The sequence below is a fragment of the Amblyomma mixtum genome, chromosome 2 (genome assembly GCF_055824585.1).
Source record: "Amblyomma mixtum isolate Tamu chromosome 2, ASM5582458v1, whole genome shotgun sequence".
Taxonomy (NCBI): domain Eukaryota; kingdom Metazoa; phylum Arthropoda; class Arachnida; order Ixodida; family Ixodidae; genus Amblyomma; species Amblyomma mixtum.
In genome coordinates, this window is record NC_143013.1 from 64947325 (window position 1) to 64962605 (window position 15281).

At 48.6% G+C, this 15281-nt stretch overlaps 1 protein-coding gene across 1 annotated transcript in view; it reads left to right on the forward strand.

Moving 5' to 3' along the window:
• Positions 1-1064: 1064 nt before the first annotated feature.
• LOC149359587 (uncharacterized) overlaps positions 1065-15281 on the forward strand; it is a 38244-nt gene continuing 24027 nt past the window's right edge. Inside the window, exon 1 of the mRNA XM_089571749.1 lies at positions 1065-1222. Within this exon, the coding sequence (XP_089427875.1) occupies positions 1180-1222 (43 nt within the window). The 5' untranslated portion in view covers positions 1065-1179. The remainder of the gene's footprint in view (positions 1223-15281) is intronic.

The following is a 15281-nucleotide window of genomic DNA, read 5'->3' on the forward strand; positions in this document are numbered from 1 at the left end:
ATGGCAGCAGACGGGCCATGATGACACTCATTGGTAGCTCGGAAATAAGCGTTACAACTCCCTGAAACTTTGAGCATGGGTAAGTCGGTGAAACTGAAAGTTGTAACACACACACACAGATGCCGACATATAGAAATCCACCACAACCTGAGCTGTTTTATTTATGCTTCATTTACATCAAGAGTTCCGGTTCAGACGACAACTTTCGGTTTTGAACTGGCCTGACATGTTAAGTCGGCGTGTAATAAATTCAAGGAAAATTATGTCACAGAAGGCAGTTGTTTTTTCTCTCAGTCTGTTCCATGTAGCTGAACTTTGGTGTTTTGTTTTTCAGCTCAATGAGGTCTCTCGTGTCGAAACACTGCAAGCACGCGTACTCTCTCCGTCTCAAACCGGATTTCAGCAGTTCTTTACATTAATCTAAAAGTAGGAGACATTTCCATTAGATGAGAAACCGGACTGTACTACGTCCGCGCGTGGGGACATTGCACTCAACGGTTTGTCCACGAGCAGCGCTTTGTGCAGCAGGTTTTCCTCCCTGTTCACCCACTCACAGAATAAAAAAAGAAACAACAACCTGTTTGGCTAAATCGGTATGTGCAAGGAAATACACGATTTAATAGCTCTAAAAACAAATCCTAAACTAGAGAAAACTAAGGTGCGAGTTAGTTGCAACCTTTCTTCCCATATTTAACCGCATTGCAAGCAATTTCATCTTTACCCGTTGCTGTGATTTCTAGAGTTAGATAGAGGCCACCGTGTCGGCAGGCGCTAGGGAAAGAACAAGGAAGTCTGATAAGACCGCTGTGTGCCGCAGTGAGTCTGCTAGACTTCTCATCCGCTCAGGCAGATGCCAAGCGAGTCTGTGCAAGAAAAATAGGCAAGAAATATAAAAATTGCACCCGCAGCCGCACTTTCACTTCCGCATGACACCTTGTCCGACACCTCGTTCAATTCCTCTTGTTTTGCTTTTCGAACTTTGTCGACCGGTTGGAAGGAGGCGGTACAAAGCTCCGGAGCTGGCGTTAAACTAATATATAAAGACAAGTAAGCCTTCCCGGAAAATGTGTTTCCCCGCAGCTTCGACATGCCAGTGAGTGTGCGAGCCGATAAAGGGTTCCGTCCTTGAAAACTGGCGCTCCTTCATCGCTGCGAAGCACACGCCAGGAGGACTCCGCCATGGACGCTAAGATAGCGGGTTTCGTGTTGCTATGCGGCGCGGGTGAGTAAAACTTTTTGTAATGAAAGGTATCAGCTTACTTGTGTACGCTTTTGATAAGAAGGTAATTGCGGTCGCAGTAGGATCCCCCTCGATCAGTACATTGTGGTGTTGTTTTCGTTTATTGTTGCACCTGAGTCAGGAACGCTGTGTTGGCAAGTATAATGCGTTTGATTGTTATCGCGCACTTTAACAACACGTTTCTTATCGGTCACGGTGAATGGCACTCCGATATACCGGCCTACCCAGCACACTTTCTAACGACGCAGGAAAACCGACTGACACAAAACAAACGACCAAGCAGGGGTGAATGGTACTCGATACCGTTGTAACTCACTGCACGGGAGATAGGCGATTGTGATAACCGATAATAATAAAGCAGGGGGTGAAGCAAAGTCCTAGGTTGTGGGCAGGCTTGTCTAGTCAGCGCAAGTATGCGAGCGACACTACGGTCGGTCGTCGATCGATGTGAGCGACGTGCCTCATTGAAACTGAGCGCATATCATGGAAAAACCTACTTTAAATTATTCACTCGCAACTTGTGCTTTTTGTCTAGGGAGGATATCGAGACGGCAACAGCATCCGCGGGGTTTAGGGCGTTCTTGGAATGCAGCAGCAAGAGACGGACTCCGATAGCTACTATGAATATTAGACTTAAAATTCTCACGACATTTACTGTCCCGCCGGTATCGTAGCGTGTTGCGCTACTTTTCAACATCCATGACGTATTATGTGTAAACAAGATAGCAGAAATGTCTTTCGTTGTCGCTTTATTATTTTTATGTCACGAGGTTTTATGCCATAAGTGATGTGTACTTTCCTGTAGGGATTCTCATTAATTTATTTCAGTAGATGTGATGCGGTGGTACCCGAAAATTTGAGGGAGCTGCTGATACACGATCAGATGTAGACTTAGGAAGCTTTAAACTTCTTATCCAATCAGAACAAAACCACGCTTAATCGGCGAGCATACTCTGTTTACCGCAGCTCATCTCTGCTCATGCACCGATGCATTATCTGGATTACTAATGAAATTCTATCCATATCACACCATTAGCGACCGGCAAACAAAATGTACCTGCCAACATTAGTATTCATATTTTTCGTCTTTGTGAGGCCCTGAATTTACGTTGTGACATGGTGCGTATGGAGCTGCGTAGCATTGCTTTACAAATGCGCAGTACGGCGCCCAGTTTCCATGGTTGCTCTTTATTATTTTTAATAAAATGAAGTACTGGAGAGAGAGAGAGAGTGGGAAATCGCTTTATTAACCACATAATGCAGATTTGAAAACTCTAATCCCCAAGGCCAGCCGATGCTACAGCTCGACAAATGTTAGCCACGCACTGGTTCAGATAAGGGGAGGAGTCTGGTTGAAATTCTTGTCAAATGCTGCAGCATAGAATTTTTATTAAGTGTTGCCAGTGTGTCTGCTGTGGTTTTAACAGAGCTGCTCATGTTTACCCCATTAGAAGGAGATTTCTGCGACTGGACGAATGTATTTTAATTCACGAATGCTAAGCCTACTAAAACTTTCCGCCCATCTTGGAGGCACATGTCTGGTACCAGCAGAGGTGCATTCAGAGTACTTCAGAAAACTATAACATGACTTTCTCCAAAAGCGCAACAGAATTTTTCATGAAAAACAGAAAAGCCGTGAAGCCCAAGCAAATGCTGTGTAAAAAAATGCATGATATAAACGTGGTGATAAGCACCTAACGGTTTTGTTTTTAGATGAATATTAATGCGTTAGTGTTAGAAGTGTCTGTGCAAGCGGAAATGATGACCGCCGTCACACGTGACGCCGCGCAGACCTTGTGACGTCATCGCAACCTGCCCACCGTGTTTTGAGCAAACTGTCAACAGAGGCAGGTGGCAGTTAAGTTAATTCTTGGTCGCTATCTAATGGGATTCACACGCCCCGGCGCTGCCTGTGCTATAAAAGTCACCTGCCGGGGTAGTGGCGCATCGCTTAGCCGCCGCACAACTGCGCCACGTGTAGCATGAGGAATCTCAGCGGCCTACGAATGCAAAGTAGAGAGTCACTAATTCCGGACATGTTGGCAATAAGCCATTAACGCTGTCGCCTCTTACCCTTAATCTGTACCTAGAACAGAACTAGCAGCAAGAGAGTATGCTAACGCTTTCAAACGCTTCATCGAAGACCGCTAAGAGATTTTTTATTCATGTTCTTTACTGGCTGCTGCATGTATTAAGCATGAGCGACATTGTGCATTAAAATATGAAGCCAGGCATTAGCTTATAAAAGGTCCATTTATGAAATCATTCTAATAAACAGGCGTCGTCAGAGATGTCTGACAGATGACTAGCCTCTAATTCGACCAATTTACGCAGTCCGGCGGCTTAAAAGCCGGACCGTTACCCATGCTCCATTCAAAATTGGTAGAAAGATTTCTTCCTCCTAATTTATGTGGGTAGTTGAAGAGAGCAGCAAACGGAAAGCAACTGGCCCTGTTTTATGCCACTGAATAGAAAAACATTGTTTATAGGCAGTTGTTATGTAGCGGCTGCAATCGATTTTTAAGAAAAAAAAAAAGATGTTCTCTGGTGTTTTGAAATACCTGCTGTCAACATCCGCATCATCAGCCTGACTACGCCCTCTGCAGGGCAAAGGCCTCTCCCATGTCACTCCAATTAACCGTGTCCTTCGCCAGCCGCGGCCACCATATTCCCGCAAACTTCTTAATCTGATCCGCCCACCTAATTTTCTGCCGCCCCCTGCTACGCTTGCCTTCTCTTGGAAACCACTCCGTTACTATTAAGGACCAGCGGTCTTTCGCATTGCATGCCTTGCCCAAGCCCACTTCTTCCTCTTGATTTCAACTAGGATATCATTAACGCGCGTTTGTTCTCTCACCCACTCCGCCCGCTTTCGATCTCTTAACGTCACACCTATCATTTTTTTTCCATAGCTCGCTGCGTTGTCCTTGTAGCGGCCTTTATTGGCAAGAGATGACTGGTTGTTAAGGCCGGTTAGAGCGGGCAAGGGCAGGTCCGGTCCCGGAACAGTTGATGCTTTTGCCGCGCGTCGGTTCTGCTGCTTCAGCTGCCGATCGTCGTCTTCTCGCCTCGCGCCGCGCATCGGTTCTGTTGCTCCGTCTGCTAAGCGTCTTCCTCTTTACATTGGCCCCCGGGGGAAAAAGAGCCATCCTGGCGATTTAGGGGGTCAACAGGACGCAGGGGTCGTAATACGGCTTCAAACGCGAAACGTGAACGGTCTCGCGCCCACGTCGTCGGAGATCGGGTGATGGCGTCACGGGCTCAACGATGTAAGTGACGGGAGAAGTGCGCTCAAGCACACGGTAGGGTCCGTGGTATTTTGGCAGCAACTTGGTAGAGAGACCTGGGGCAGCAGAAGGCACACGGAGCCAAACAAGGGATTGGGGCTGAAAAGTGTCTGTGCCATGGGAGAGGTCGAAACGGTATTTCTAGCGCCCTTGGTCGTCAGACGTGAATGACCGGGCGAGCTGGCGGCACTCTTCAGCGTGTCTGGATGCTTCAGATGCGGTTGTGGATTCCGACGAATCAGGATGGTACGGAAGAATAGTGTCGAGCGGCGAGGATGGTTCACGGCCGTATAGAAGGAAGAATGGTGAGAAACCAGTAGTGCTCTGCGTGGCGGTGTTGTAGGCATATGTGACGAAGGGGAGGACGACGTCCCAGTTAGAATGGTCTGCCGCGACGTACATTGACAACATGTCACCTAATGTTCGATTGAAACGTTCTGTCAAGCCGTTCGTCTGGGGATGATAGGCAGTAGTGGTGCGGCGAGTAATGTTGCATTGCTGCAGAAGAGATGAAACTACGTCTGACAGAAACACCCGCCCACGGTCGCTCAACAGTTCACGCGGGGCTCCGTGCCGAAGTATGAAATGGTGCAAGAGGAAGGCTGCAACATCCCGCGCCGTAGCAGCTGGGAGGGCGGCTGTTTCGGCGTACCGGGTCAGGTGGTCTACAGCGACGATGACCCAGCGGTTTCCTGCAGCAGTGTAGGGAAGTGATCCATACAGGTCAATGCCAACTCGGTCAAATGGCCTGGATGGGCAAGACAAAGGCTGCATAGGGCCGGTCGAATGGTGATGAGCGAGCTTGCGGCGCTGGCAATCGGGGCAGGAACGGACGAATTTTCGTACGTAGTTATACATGCCGCGCCAGTAATAGCGGAGGCGAAGCCGGTTGTAGGTCTTAAAAGCACCGCCGTGACCAGCTTGCGGGTCGCTATGAAAGGCTGCGCATATTTCTGAGCGTAAATGTCCAGGGATCACTAGGAGCCATTTGCGCCCATCAGAGAGGTAATTTCGGCGGTACAAAATCCCATCATAAACAGTGAAGTGGGCAGCCTGACGGCGGATTGCGCGCGGTACCGGCACGACAGAACAGTCTGAAAGATAACGTACAAGAGAAGTGATCCAAGGGTCCTTGGACTGCTCGTTGGGCATATCGTCCAATGACAAGGAGGCGCAGTCGATGGCGGGAGGAGAGGCACGTTCATTGGCTCGAGGTGAACGAGACAGAGCGTCGGCGTCGTTATGCTTCCTGCCAGAGCGATAGATCACACGAATATCGTACTCTTGAAGGCAGAGTCGCATGCAGAGTCGCAATGAACAGAGACTAGCACAGCAGAGCACGGCGGGATCACGACGTCATCAGCCACAGTCAACTTGGAGCACGGGTTAGTGGAAGCGCTCACCGATGCGTCGCCGAATGGAAGAAGGGTGACTTCGGAACGAGTGCAGTCGATGACAGCTTCATGTCGCGAGAGAAAGTCCCAGCCTAAGATGACGTCGTGAGACGGCGATGCGAAGACGATGAATTCAACAACGTACAGAACGTCCTGAATAGTAACTCGAGCTGTACAGGCCCCCAAAGGCGCGATAATTTGCGAATTAGCGGCGCGAAGCATAAAACCAGATAGCGGAGTCATAACTTTTCGTAACTGGCGGCACAATTTTGCACTGAGTACAGATACAGCAGCACCGGTGTCAACAAGCGCGAAAGCATCGGTGCCCTCCACAGAAACGGTGATCAGATTGGCCGGAGAAAGTCGAGGTCTTGAGCTTGGCGACGAGCACGCAGTTCTTGCCTCCGGAACTGCGGGCACTAGTTTTCCGAAGGGGAAGAGGGACGACGGCGCATCGGGGAAACCGAGCGGCGACGCGGAGATGGAGAACGGCGGCGAATAGAGGGGCTGTAATCGGAGGAACCAGTGGGCTCAGAAGGCGAAGTGCGGTGAAAAGGCTGGGGAGGGGCGTAGGCGTAACCTCGAGGGTCGGTATCCGCAGCAGGGGACGAAACTTGGCGGCGGCAGTGACGCATCACGTGGCCAGGAATGCCGCAGGCATAACAAATGGGTAGGTTGTCTGGTGTGCGCCATGGACGGAAACGTTGCGGTGGTGGCCGGGCAGGACGAAATGGGGTCGACTGCGGTGGATGTTGGTACGACACGAATGTGTCTGGGCGGGGACGCCTGACTGCTTCGGCGTAGGTTAGTGGCGCAGCGACGGGAGACTGGGAGGAAACCGGCGGCAGGGCCTCGGACACTTGCTCCCGGATCACGTGCTGGAGTGTCGGAGTTAGGTTAGATGGACTCGGAACGGTAGGAAGAAGCGAAAGCTGCCGCGCAACCTCCTCACGGACAAACTGCTTGATCTGGAGCAGTAGCGAGCTGTCCTCTGTCGTCATGCTCAGGCTAGTTACTGTGTCTGTCTGTGCAGAGGGCTGCCGAGTGAAAACGCGCTGTCGGCGGAGCTCGTCGTAGCTTTGGCAGTGGTCGAATATATCGGTGACAGATGTGACGTTTTTGCCCACAAGCATATTGAAAGCGTCGTCTTCGATTCCTTTCAGGACGTGTTTAACTTTTTCGGCCTCCGCCATGGACGCATTGACGCGCTTGCAGAGATTGACGACATCTTCTATGTAGCTGGTGTATGATTCACCACTCTGCTGTGCGCGAACGCGAAGACGCTGCTCGGCGCGAAGTTTGCGTACTGCCGGACGGCCGAAGATGTCGGTGAAGCTGGTTTTAAATTCGGTCCAGGTGGTGAAGTCCGATTCGTGGTTTTGGAACCAAAGGTGGGCGACGCCGGTTAGGTAGAAGATGACGTTGGTGAGTTTCATAGTGTCGTCCCAACGGTTATGAGCGCTCACCCTGTCGTAAGAGGACAACCAATCCTCCACGTCGTGATCGTCCGTGCCGCTGAAGACGGCAGGGTCGCGCTGGCGGAGCGCACCATGGCAAGCAACGGGTGCCGGCGAGGAGCTGGCTGGCTGGTTGGTGTTGGCAGGCATGGGGGTAGTGATGGTACGGTTACGTAGCTCCAGGACGGAATCCCGCAGCCTCCACCAAGATGTAGCGGCCTTTATTGGCAAGAGATGACTGGTTGTTAAGGCCGGTTAGAGCGGGCAAGGGCAGGTCCGGTCCCGGAACAGTTGATGCTTTTGCCGCGCGTCGGTTCTGCTGCTTCAGCTGCCGATCGTCTTCTTCTCGCCTCGCGCCGCGCATCGGTTCTGTTGCTCCGTCTGCTAAGCGTCTTCCTCTTTACATCCTTAACTTAAGCTGAACCCTCTTTGTTAGCCTCTACGTTTCTGCCCCATAGGTGAGTACCGGCAAGATACAGCTGTTGTATACTTTTCTCTTGAGGGATATTGGTAAACTGCCATTCATGATCTGAGATAACCTGCCATATGCGCTCCACCCCATTGCTTCATGAATCGTCGTCTAAGTCCGCATGACAAGTGGTACGGGGCGTAGAGAAAATAGGTTTCAAGCGTGAGATGCTTTAGCTCTCATTGTCGGAAATGTCAGTCTAATACGCTTCCAACATAACTGCAATGAAATATATAATAAGCTGAATTTGGTCCTAAAAATTAACACTTGAAAAATTCACTCCAGTGTAGATTCGAACCCATGTCAAGGCAAAACCATTTATCTTACTTCAGTGACCATTCCTCCGTCCTCACAATGCTGCCTAGAATTTACCGAACAAGTATTTTTAAACACGAGCCGCACTCACTAGGTGATTGTTTTTCGGTTCTGGCGGGTCTGTAACAGAAGACGATAGTTATGATGGTGGACTGCTACCCAAAATACGCGGGTTCGATCCCGGCCACGGTGGTCGCATTTCGGTGGAGGCGAAATGCTAGAGGCCCGTGTAATGTGCGATGTCGGTGCAAGTTAAAGAACTACAGGGGTTCTAAATTATCCCGAGCCCTCCACTACGGCGTCCCTCCTAGCCAGAATAACTTCTGGCGCGTTAAAGCATATAAAACCAAAAACCAAACACTTCCACTATCTAATTTTCATTTCTGTTGTTAATCTCGTAGTAAGCACCATCTTTAATGTCCCAAGCCTTGAAAATGCAATAAATAAATACATTAAAAAGTGCAGCGAGCAGCATTTGTGATTCATAGAATGCGCTATGTCAATTGCGCAAAAAACTTTCACGCTGTCACCTACTCTCGGAAGGGTAATAAAGAGGACATTTTTATATTGTCAATTCTCTCGTTCTATGACAATCGAGGTATTGTCTGAGGTCATAAAGGAGAAAAACTGTATCACAGGGGGCAGGTCTCCCGAGTGAATGAACTGTGAATCATCGTCAAAGGAACTGATGATGTCCATGCAACATAAAATTCTGCGCAATAGAAAGAGCATTCTCTTTTGCTCGCAGGACAAAATGTCGGGTCAATGACCGCGAGGACGTATGGTTGTGTGTTAATCGATGTGTTAATAACTTTGTACAACTCGGAACAGCCTTCTTGTAAAATTGTAAATTTTGGTTTTTAACTTCCCGAAGCGACACACGAGCAATTAGGGACGCTGTAGTGGAGAACTCCGGATTACATTAGAGAAAGCTACATTGGCCACTAACTTGGGATTTCGCTGTGGCGCAGCTCAGAGGAGGCACAGAGACCGACCTTGAGCCGTTGCCTAGCAACCGCCGCAGCTGGCGGACGCCGTGCGCTAGCCGCGCCATCTGGCATGACGTCACAACGCGCGCGTCGCCGCGGAGCCGCCGCCGCCATTTGCTATGACGTCACACCGCTTGCCTCGTCGTTGGGCTCGCTTTCGCTACGTTTTCACTGGTATAGCCTAGCTAAGCCACTGCCAATTTCTAAACCTCCTACGGTTACTTACCGTGCCCTGACAACCCACAGCTCATGGCCGTTTTTTTTTATTCCCTCTTCATCGCAATGATGCCGCCACGTCACGGATTGGATACCGTGACCTTGCGATCAGTAGAAACGCCAATGCATTCAGAAACCGCGACGGGTCACGGTTTTCTTCGTCACATTTGTGGATACATAAGCTATGAACACGGCATGCGTTTCTTTTTATATCTGAATGCATCAGAATACTCATTTGGGTAGCTGAATGATCGTCGCTTTTCTGCGGCGTACCCTTGCAAGCTCAGTGTCTTGGCGTTCACCGTTTATAATCTAAGAGCTATTACACCGTAACTGCAACGAAGCGCGTTCGTATATGCATGGCGAAACTGCGCGGCACGTCTGTGACCTTTAGGCCATGCAGCTAGGGTGAACGTAAGGCTGACTGCAAAGTAGTGACCTCGAACCACGTGCGCCTTTCGGGGGAACTAAAAGAAAAAAAAACGGAAATCAGTTGCGTACAGAAACACTCGCCTTCACGTGCGCGCAGACAACATTGGCGAGGGATATATTTACAGCCTCTTGCAGTAAATATATCCCACTGCTGTCTCACTGCCTCTGAGAAACAGCACTCTGTTAGAGGTGAGGCGTAAAGCGCTGCTGGAGCTAGTGAAGGTTGTCAAACCAATAAATAAATATAATTCGTAAACAATATGTATATAATGCCCAGACAGTCCTAACGTTGAATGCTGGGAAGGAATTCAGGTTGAAATGAGTATGCACTGGTAACAGGGATTGCAGTAGATTAACGGAGTTTGTACTTATCAAAGCAATGGACTACTTCACAGACGATACAAGCTAAAAACAAATTTGTCACATTATGGTTTAAGCCCCAAAACTACGCCATTTGTTTATGTTTATGTCTATCCAGAGCTTAGATAGCGTGAGTGGCCACTCGAGCGTGTGTGTGTGTACTCGTTCTGAAAGTCTATTCTAGTATGCATTGGAAGAAATGCCCGATGTCAGCACCACATATCATCTAGCCGGGAATAACCTAGAGAATGTACTTCCTTTTTTCATGCTGACAGTCATGCATATGGATGCTTCGACTTTGGAATTTCTTGGATAATATTAATGCAGGAATGCATCGAACGGCTATATTTCCAATTCTCCTTGTGCGGAGATTTTTGGCAGTCCGTTCACCTGCGGACACCGCTATCAGACGCACGAAAATAAAACACGACTGAGATTCGAACCCACGCCTTTTAAGTGCCAGTTTGACAGATATAAGCACCTTCACGACAGTGTGCCAGCCGTGATGAGGGCGTCCTAACCCCTACCTCATGAGGGCTTCACTCGGTGACGTGAGGGTGAGGGAGGATTGCGCAGAAAAATTCGTTAGGCTAGGTACAGGGAGGGAGGAGGTCGTGAGGTAAGGGAGTGTCGAGGGCACCATCCACGGGCCGATGATGACAGCTGTAGTCCTGAAGTATACTCTGTGACTTTTATGGGCAGTGCATGAAAATATAAATAGCCGAAACACGTCTCCTAATCTGCGTATTATAGTTTACAGTTGAACTTAATATTTTTCCTTAAAGCACATTATAATCGTAATATCCTTTTCTTAGGGCATATTTGTAACATAAGTGAGAAGTTTAAACGCTACACCATCACTGAAAAGGTATTCTTTGGTTACTTTAAATTTTCTACGTTTGCATCTCTCGCGGGTGTTTAAGCCACCCTGGGCACATGGGCTGGGCCTGGCATGCAATGCCAAGGCAAGATAAGCGCTGTCCTTAATGGTAACGCAGTGGAATTCAAGAGAAGGCAAGCCTAGCAGTGGGCGGCAGAAAGTTAGGCGGGCTGATAAGATTAAGAAGTTTGCGGAGATACGGTGGCCGCGACTGGCAAAGGACAGGGTTAATTAAAGAGGCATGGGAGAGGCCTTTGCCCTGCAGTGGGCGTAGTCAGGCTGAAGATGATGATGATGGAATCGCGATGGTGCGTGGTCTCCACAGCGGGTGCACCTTGTCGTAAGGAAGAAGCGTATGTTTTCATGAAACGATGCAAATGTAAAACAGGTAATTCAATCCCGGTGGGCTCTGCCACGGAGCCGTACGTAGAGATTACGTGCAATATAAGTCAGGCAAGATGACGTGATGCGCTTATACGTTGCGTATCTGTTCGTGCAGCCTTCGCCGTGTTAAATACGGGAAACACATACGGACACAGAGAAGGTAGACGGGACGGGGTGCACAACAAGACGTCGTGTTCTTTTCTTGTGTGGGTTTTTCTCGTTCTTAAGCATTAATGGAGTGTTTTGACTTGAAAGCGAAGAGAACCGAAGCTGTCGGTGCTGAGCGCATTCCGCCCCAAGGCTTGGTTTCAAGCACAGCGGTTTGAAGGTACCATCAAACGGAATGAACAAAACCCTGTACGCTTGGTGACATTCCAGCAAAAGAGAGTGTTCACGTGCGTGTTCTTTTTCTTTTGAGCGCATGCGTGCAAATGGGAGGACAAAACTCAGCAAGAAACCCAGGGGGCGGACTGAGCTGTACTGAGTAACCGAGATTGGTTACGATACAGGTTGTTGGTGCAGTTGTTAGTGGTATTTCATAACTACAGTTCTGCGGACGAGACACAGCAGAAAAATCACAAAGCAGCGCTGTTTTCTGTCTTTTATTTTGTGTCGCGTCTGTCGTACTATAGTTGTAGATTATGACAAGAGCAAATCTGTGCGGACGCGCGATAATGATTACAGCGTCGTTACACTTATCTTAGCCGTGCCTAACCCGACCTTAGGCGCTTACAGATGGAAGTGGGAGACTGAATGGATGGATGTCTTGAGTTCCAGCCCTTCGTATCGAGGATGAAACGTCAGACGCTGCGATCATGTTTGCTCCATGGTGGCGTCGCCGCTACGGTCGCTTCGTTATCAGATACGTCCCGCCAATCGGTCCCTTGAATGAGAGCTATGCATGCGGGGGACTACAAAGCTCGTATCGGTGTCATTGGTAATAGCACCTGTTCGAAGAAATCGGCTGTTCCGAAAAGTATGAAACCTTCTCAATGCTATCTGATGAAGCGCCCCACTTTCGAGTGCGGAGAGCAGGGCGTGTATAGATTCGTGTCCGCACGATACGGTAGCACTTAGCTATAAACCCAAGCGAGAAATTTGAGAGTTCTAGCACAGTGCGGAAGCACCAGCGTAAACGTATAGCGAACTACCGGCAAACGACGGGCGCATTTCTTACTGAGGATGCGAGTTAGCCGCCTGTAATCCGGTGTAGTACTACTCCTCTGCTCTGCTAAAACTCCCTACTTTGAGTTGGCGCGGGGGAATTCGCTTGCAGTACCCCAGCGTATCGAAACGTACTCTTAACTTAGGGTACTCTGGAATACCGGAACCTTAAAGGCCATCATCATCATCATCAGCCTGAGTACGCCCACTGCAGGGCAAAGGCCTCTCCCATGCCTCTCCAAAGGCCAAACAGCGTACATTTATCATTCTAACAATGATAAACCGTCACTCCCACCACATTGCACTCTACGAGATGCCAATGAACGGATCACTGTTCTGCTATGCAGATAACAGGATTATAATTTGTTTTATTAGTTGCATTGGTTTGGCCTGTATCTATGCGGTCGCGCGTCAGATTTCATCCATCAAATTGGTTACATGCCTTGACATTCTGGGATCCTAAAACGCTGAAGCCTCCAAGCCTCGTAGGGTTGCACACAGGTCTCGATTTAATCGAGGAGGAAAGCAGCTTGCTCCACAGGTACAGCTAGGTCAGAACTTTTGTAGGTGGAAAGGTATATAAAGAAATAAAGAATCATCTCCAGTGCGACTTCCTCGCTTTCGTGCTCTTAATTTTCTCTTCCCTGGCGGAGTCCTGCTCCGAAAGCGCTTAATGTATCTCTCAAAGCTGTTTGTTCATTTTAGGACGTTTTATTCTTTTATAGTTTTTGTTTTAGTGCCGTGAAAAAATCGTGACATATTTCAGCTAAAAACAGCTTGGCGTGTGGGGTTTAGAAGGATTGTGGCGCATTTTTTTGTGGTATGAGTGGACCTGAAGAGCGCGTTCTCAACACTGCGTTCTCAACACTCAACAGTGCGTTCTCAACACTGTGTTATTGGTGTCCCTGCTTGCGTGTTCTTGTGCGAGCATACTTGGGACAGAGATACGTTGAGTGTATTTCGTGTTCAGCGTTTATGTTAGGAGCAGACGTGCATATGAGGCTTGGCGATTTCGTTAGTATCATATTTAGGCTTACATACTACTATTAAGAGCAGCCCCTTGATTTTCAACGGCCCTGAGTAAACTTTTATTGACGCACTCCTTCTTCTGAAACTATTCTGCGATTTGCACTTACTGTAATTATGCTGTAAATGCTAGTGCGTTTAGTTACACATCTTCTTGGAGCATAAAATTTTCGTTTTGTTTTATGGGATTAACGCCCGAAAGACACTCAGGCTATGAGGTTACGCCGCATTGGAGGCCTCCGGAAAATTACGGCCAGCCGGGGATTTCTAACATGCTTTGATGTTGCTCAGTACAACGGCCTCTAGAATTTCGCCTCCATCGAAATCCGGCCGCCGCGGCCGTGATCGAACGCGTCTTTTTTGGGTCAGCAGCCGAGTAACACAACAACTGGGCCACCGTGGCAGCTTTATTATTGTTCGCTTTGTTACACACGACTAACAATCGACTTACTCATTTTGACAGTGAGTATCGATAACAAAACAATTACAGGTGCAGGGAACGTAAATGCATGCAGCAGATGTCACGGGGAGTGATACTCAAGGGCCCAACTCGTAAATGTTTCATGCGTCACAAGTAAACTTAAACGACCTCTCTCTATGAGGGCTTTTACCTAAACATCAGAGCTTTACAAGATCAGCTCTAAATTAGCTCGGTCAATAAATCCTTCAGGGCTTCTATTATACATTGATTACTCATGGATATCCGCTCATGTCCGCACTATGAAAAAATATCTCAAATGTTAGTTGCCCATTCATGGTGAGGTAGGGCCAGCCTAATGAGGGTGAGGGGGCACTAGCAAATTTAACGAAGTGAGGATCAGGGATAGTCCAAAGATGAAGTTGATGAGGGTGAGGGAGAACAGGCCCAAATGGAGGCATTTGCCCGCCCTCGAGTATAGGTAGTGGCACGGGGCGCCACTTGCGTCGGCCCGAGTAGATGTCGCTGCTGCTCCTTTCGCCTTGCATGCAGGTTTTAGGAGCTCACGCAATTGAAACTTGCTGATGTAATAGAGTGCAATTTGTGAACCATGAACAAAAACAGCATTGCTAAAACCTGAAGCTTAATTAGTAACCTGTGAAGCACAAGGCAGAAATCGAAGTGTTATATCAATGACCCCGTACGAAGGGTCCTCATCAATGCACAATATTCAAATCTTCAAGTGATGGCATCACGTGTACCACACCTCTAAGCAAATTTACGGCTTAAAAAAAGCGTTGTTTTGAGTAAGTACGACATATCTGCTATCAGGTGACTAAAGTGAACTGAAGAGGTTTGTTTGTGGAATAAATACCGCACGTAGTTCCGCGTGCGGTGCTTGTTGCCACGTCTAGCTATCAGGCTGGAATTCCGGATTGCACTGGGAAATACACAGGTAGCAATGAACTGCCCCTTTTACTTCCTGCCTTTCAGCTATGTATGAAAGGGGAACGCAACTCGGGACTGGCTGGATAGCAACGAGAGCGTTGCTGTGTGGGGGCAGTTATCACAGCCTTGTTGAGCCATGTTGATACTAGATACAATGAGACTGCAAGAAAGAAAGAAAAAGGATCCTGTCCTCTCATAAAAGAAGACGACCTTACTCATTGAAAGGCGTCTCTGACGCACTTCGGATTCTGTTCGGTCATTTGTCACCTCACGCCGCTTTAGGGCTGTGCCTGAAAACGAAA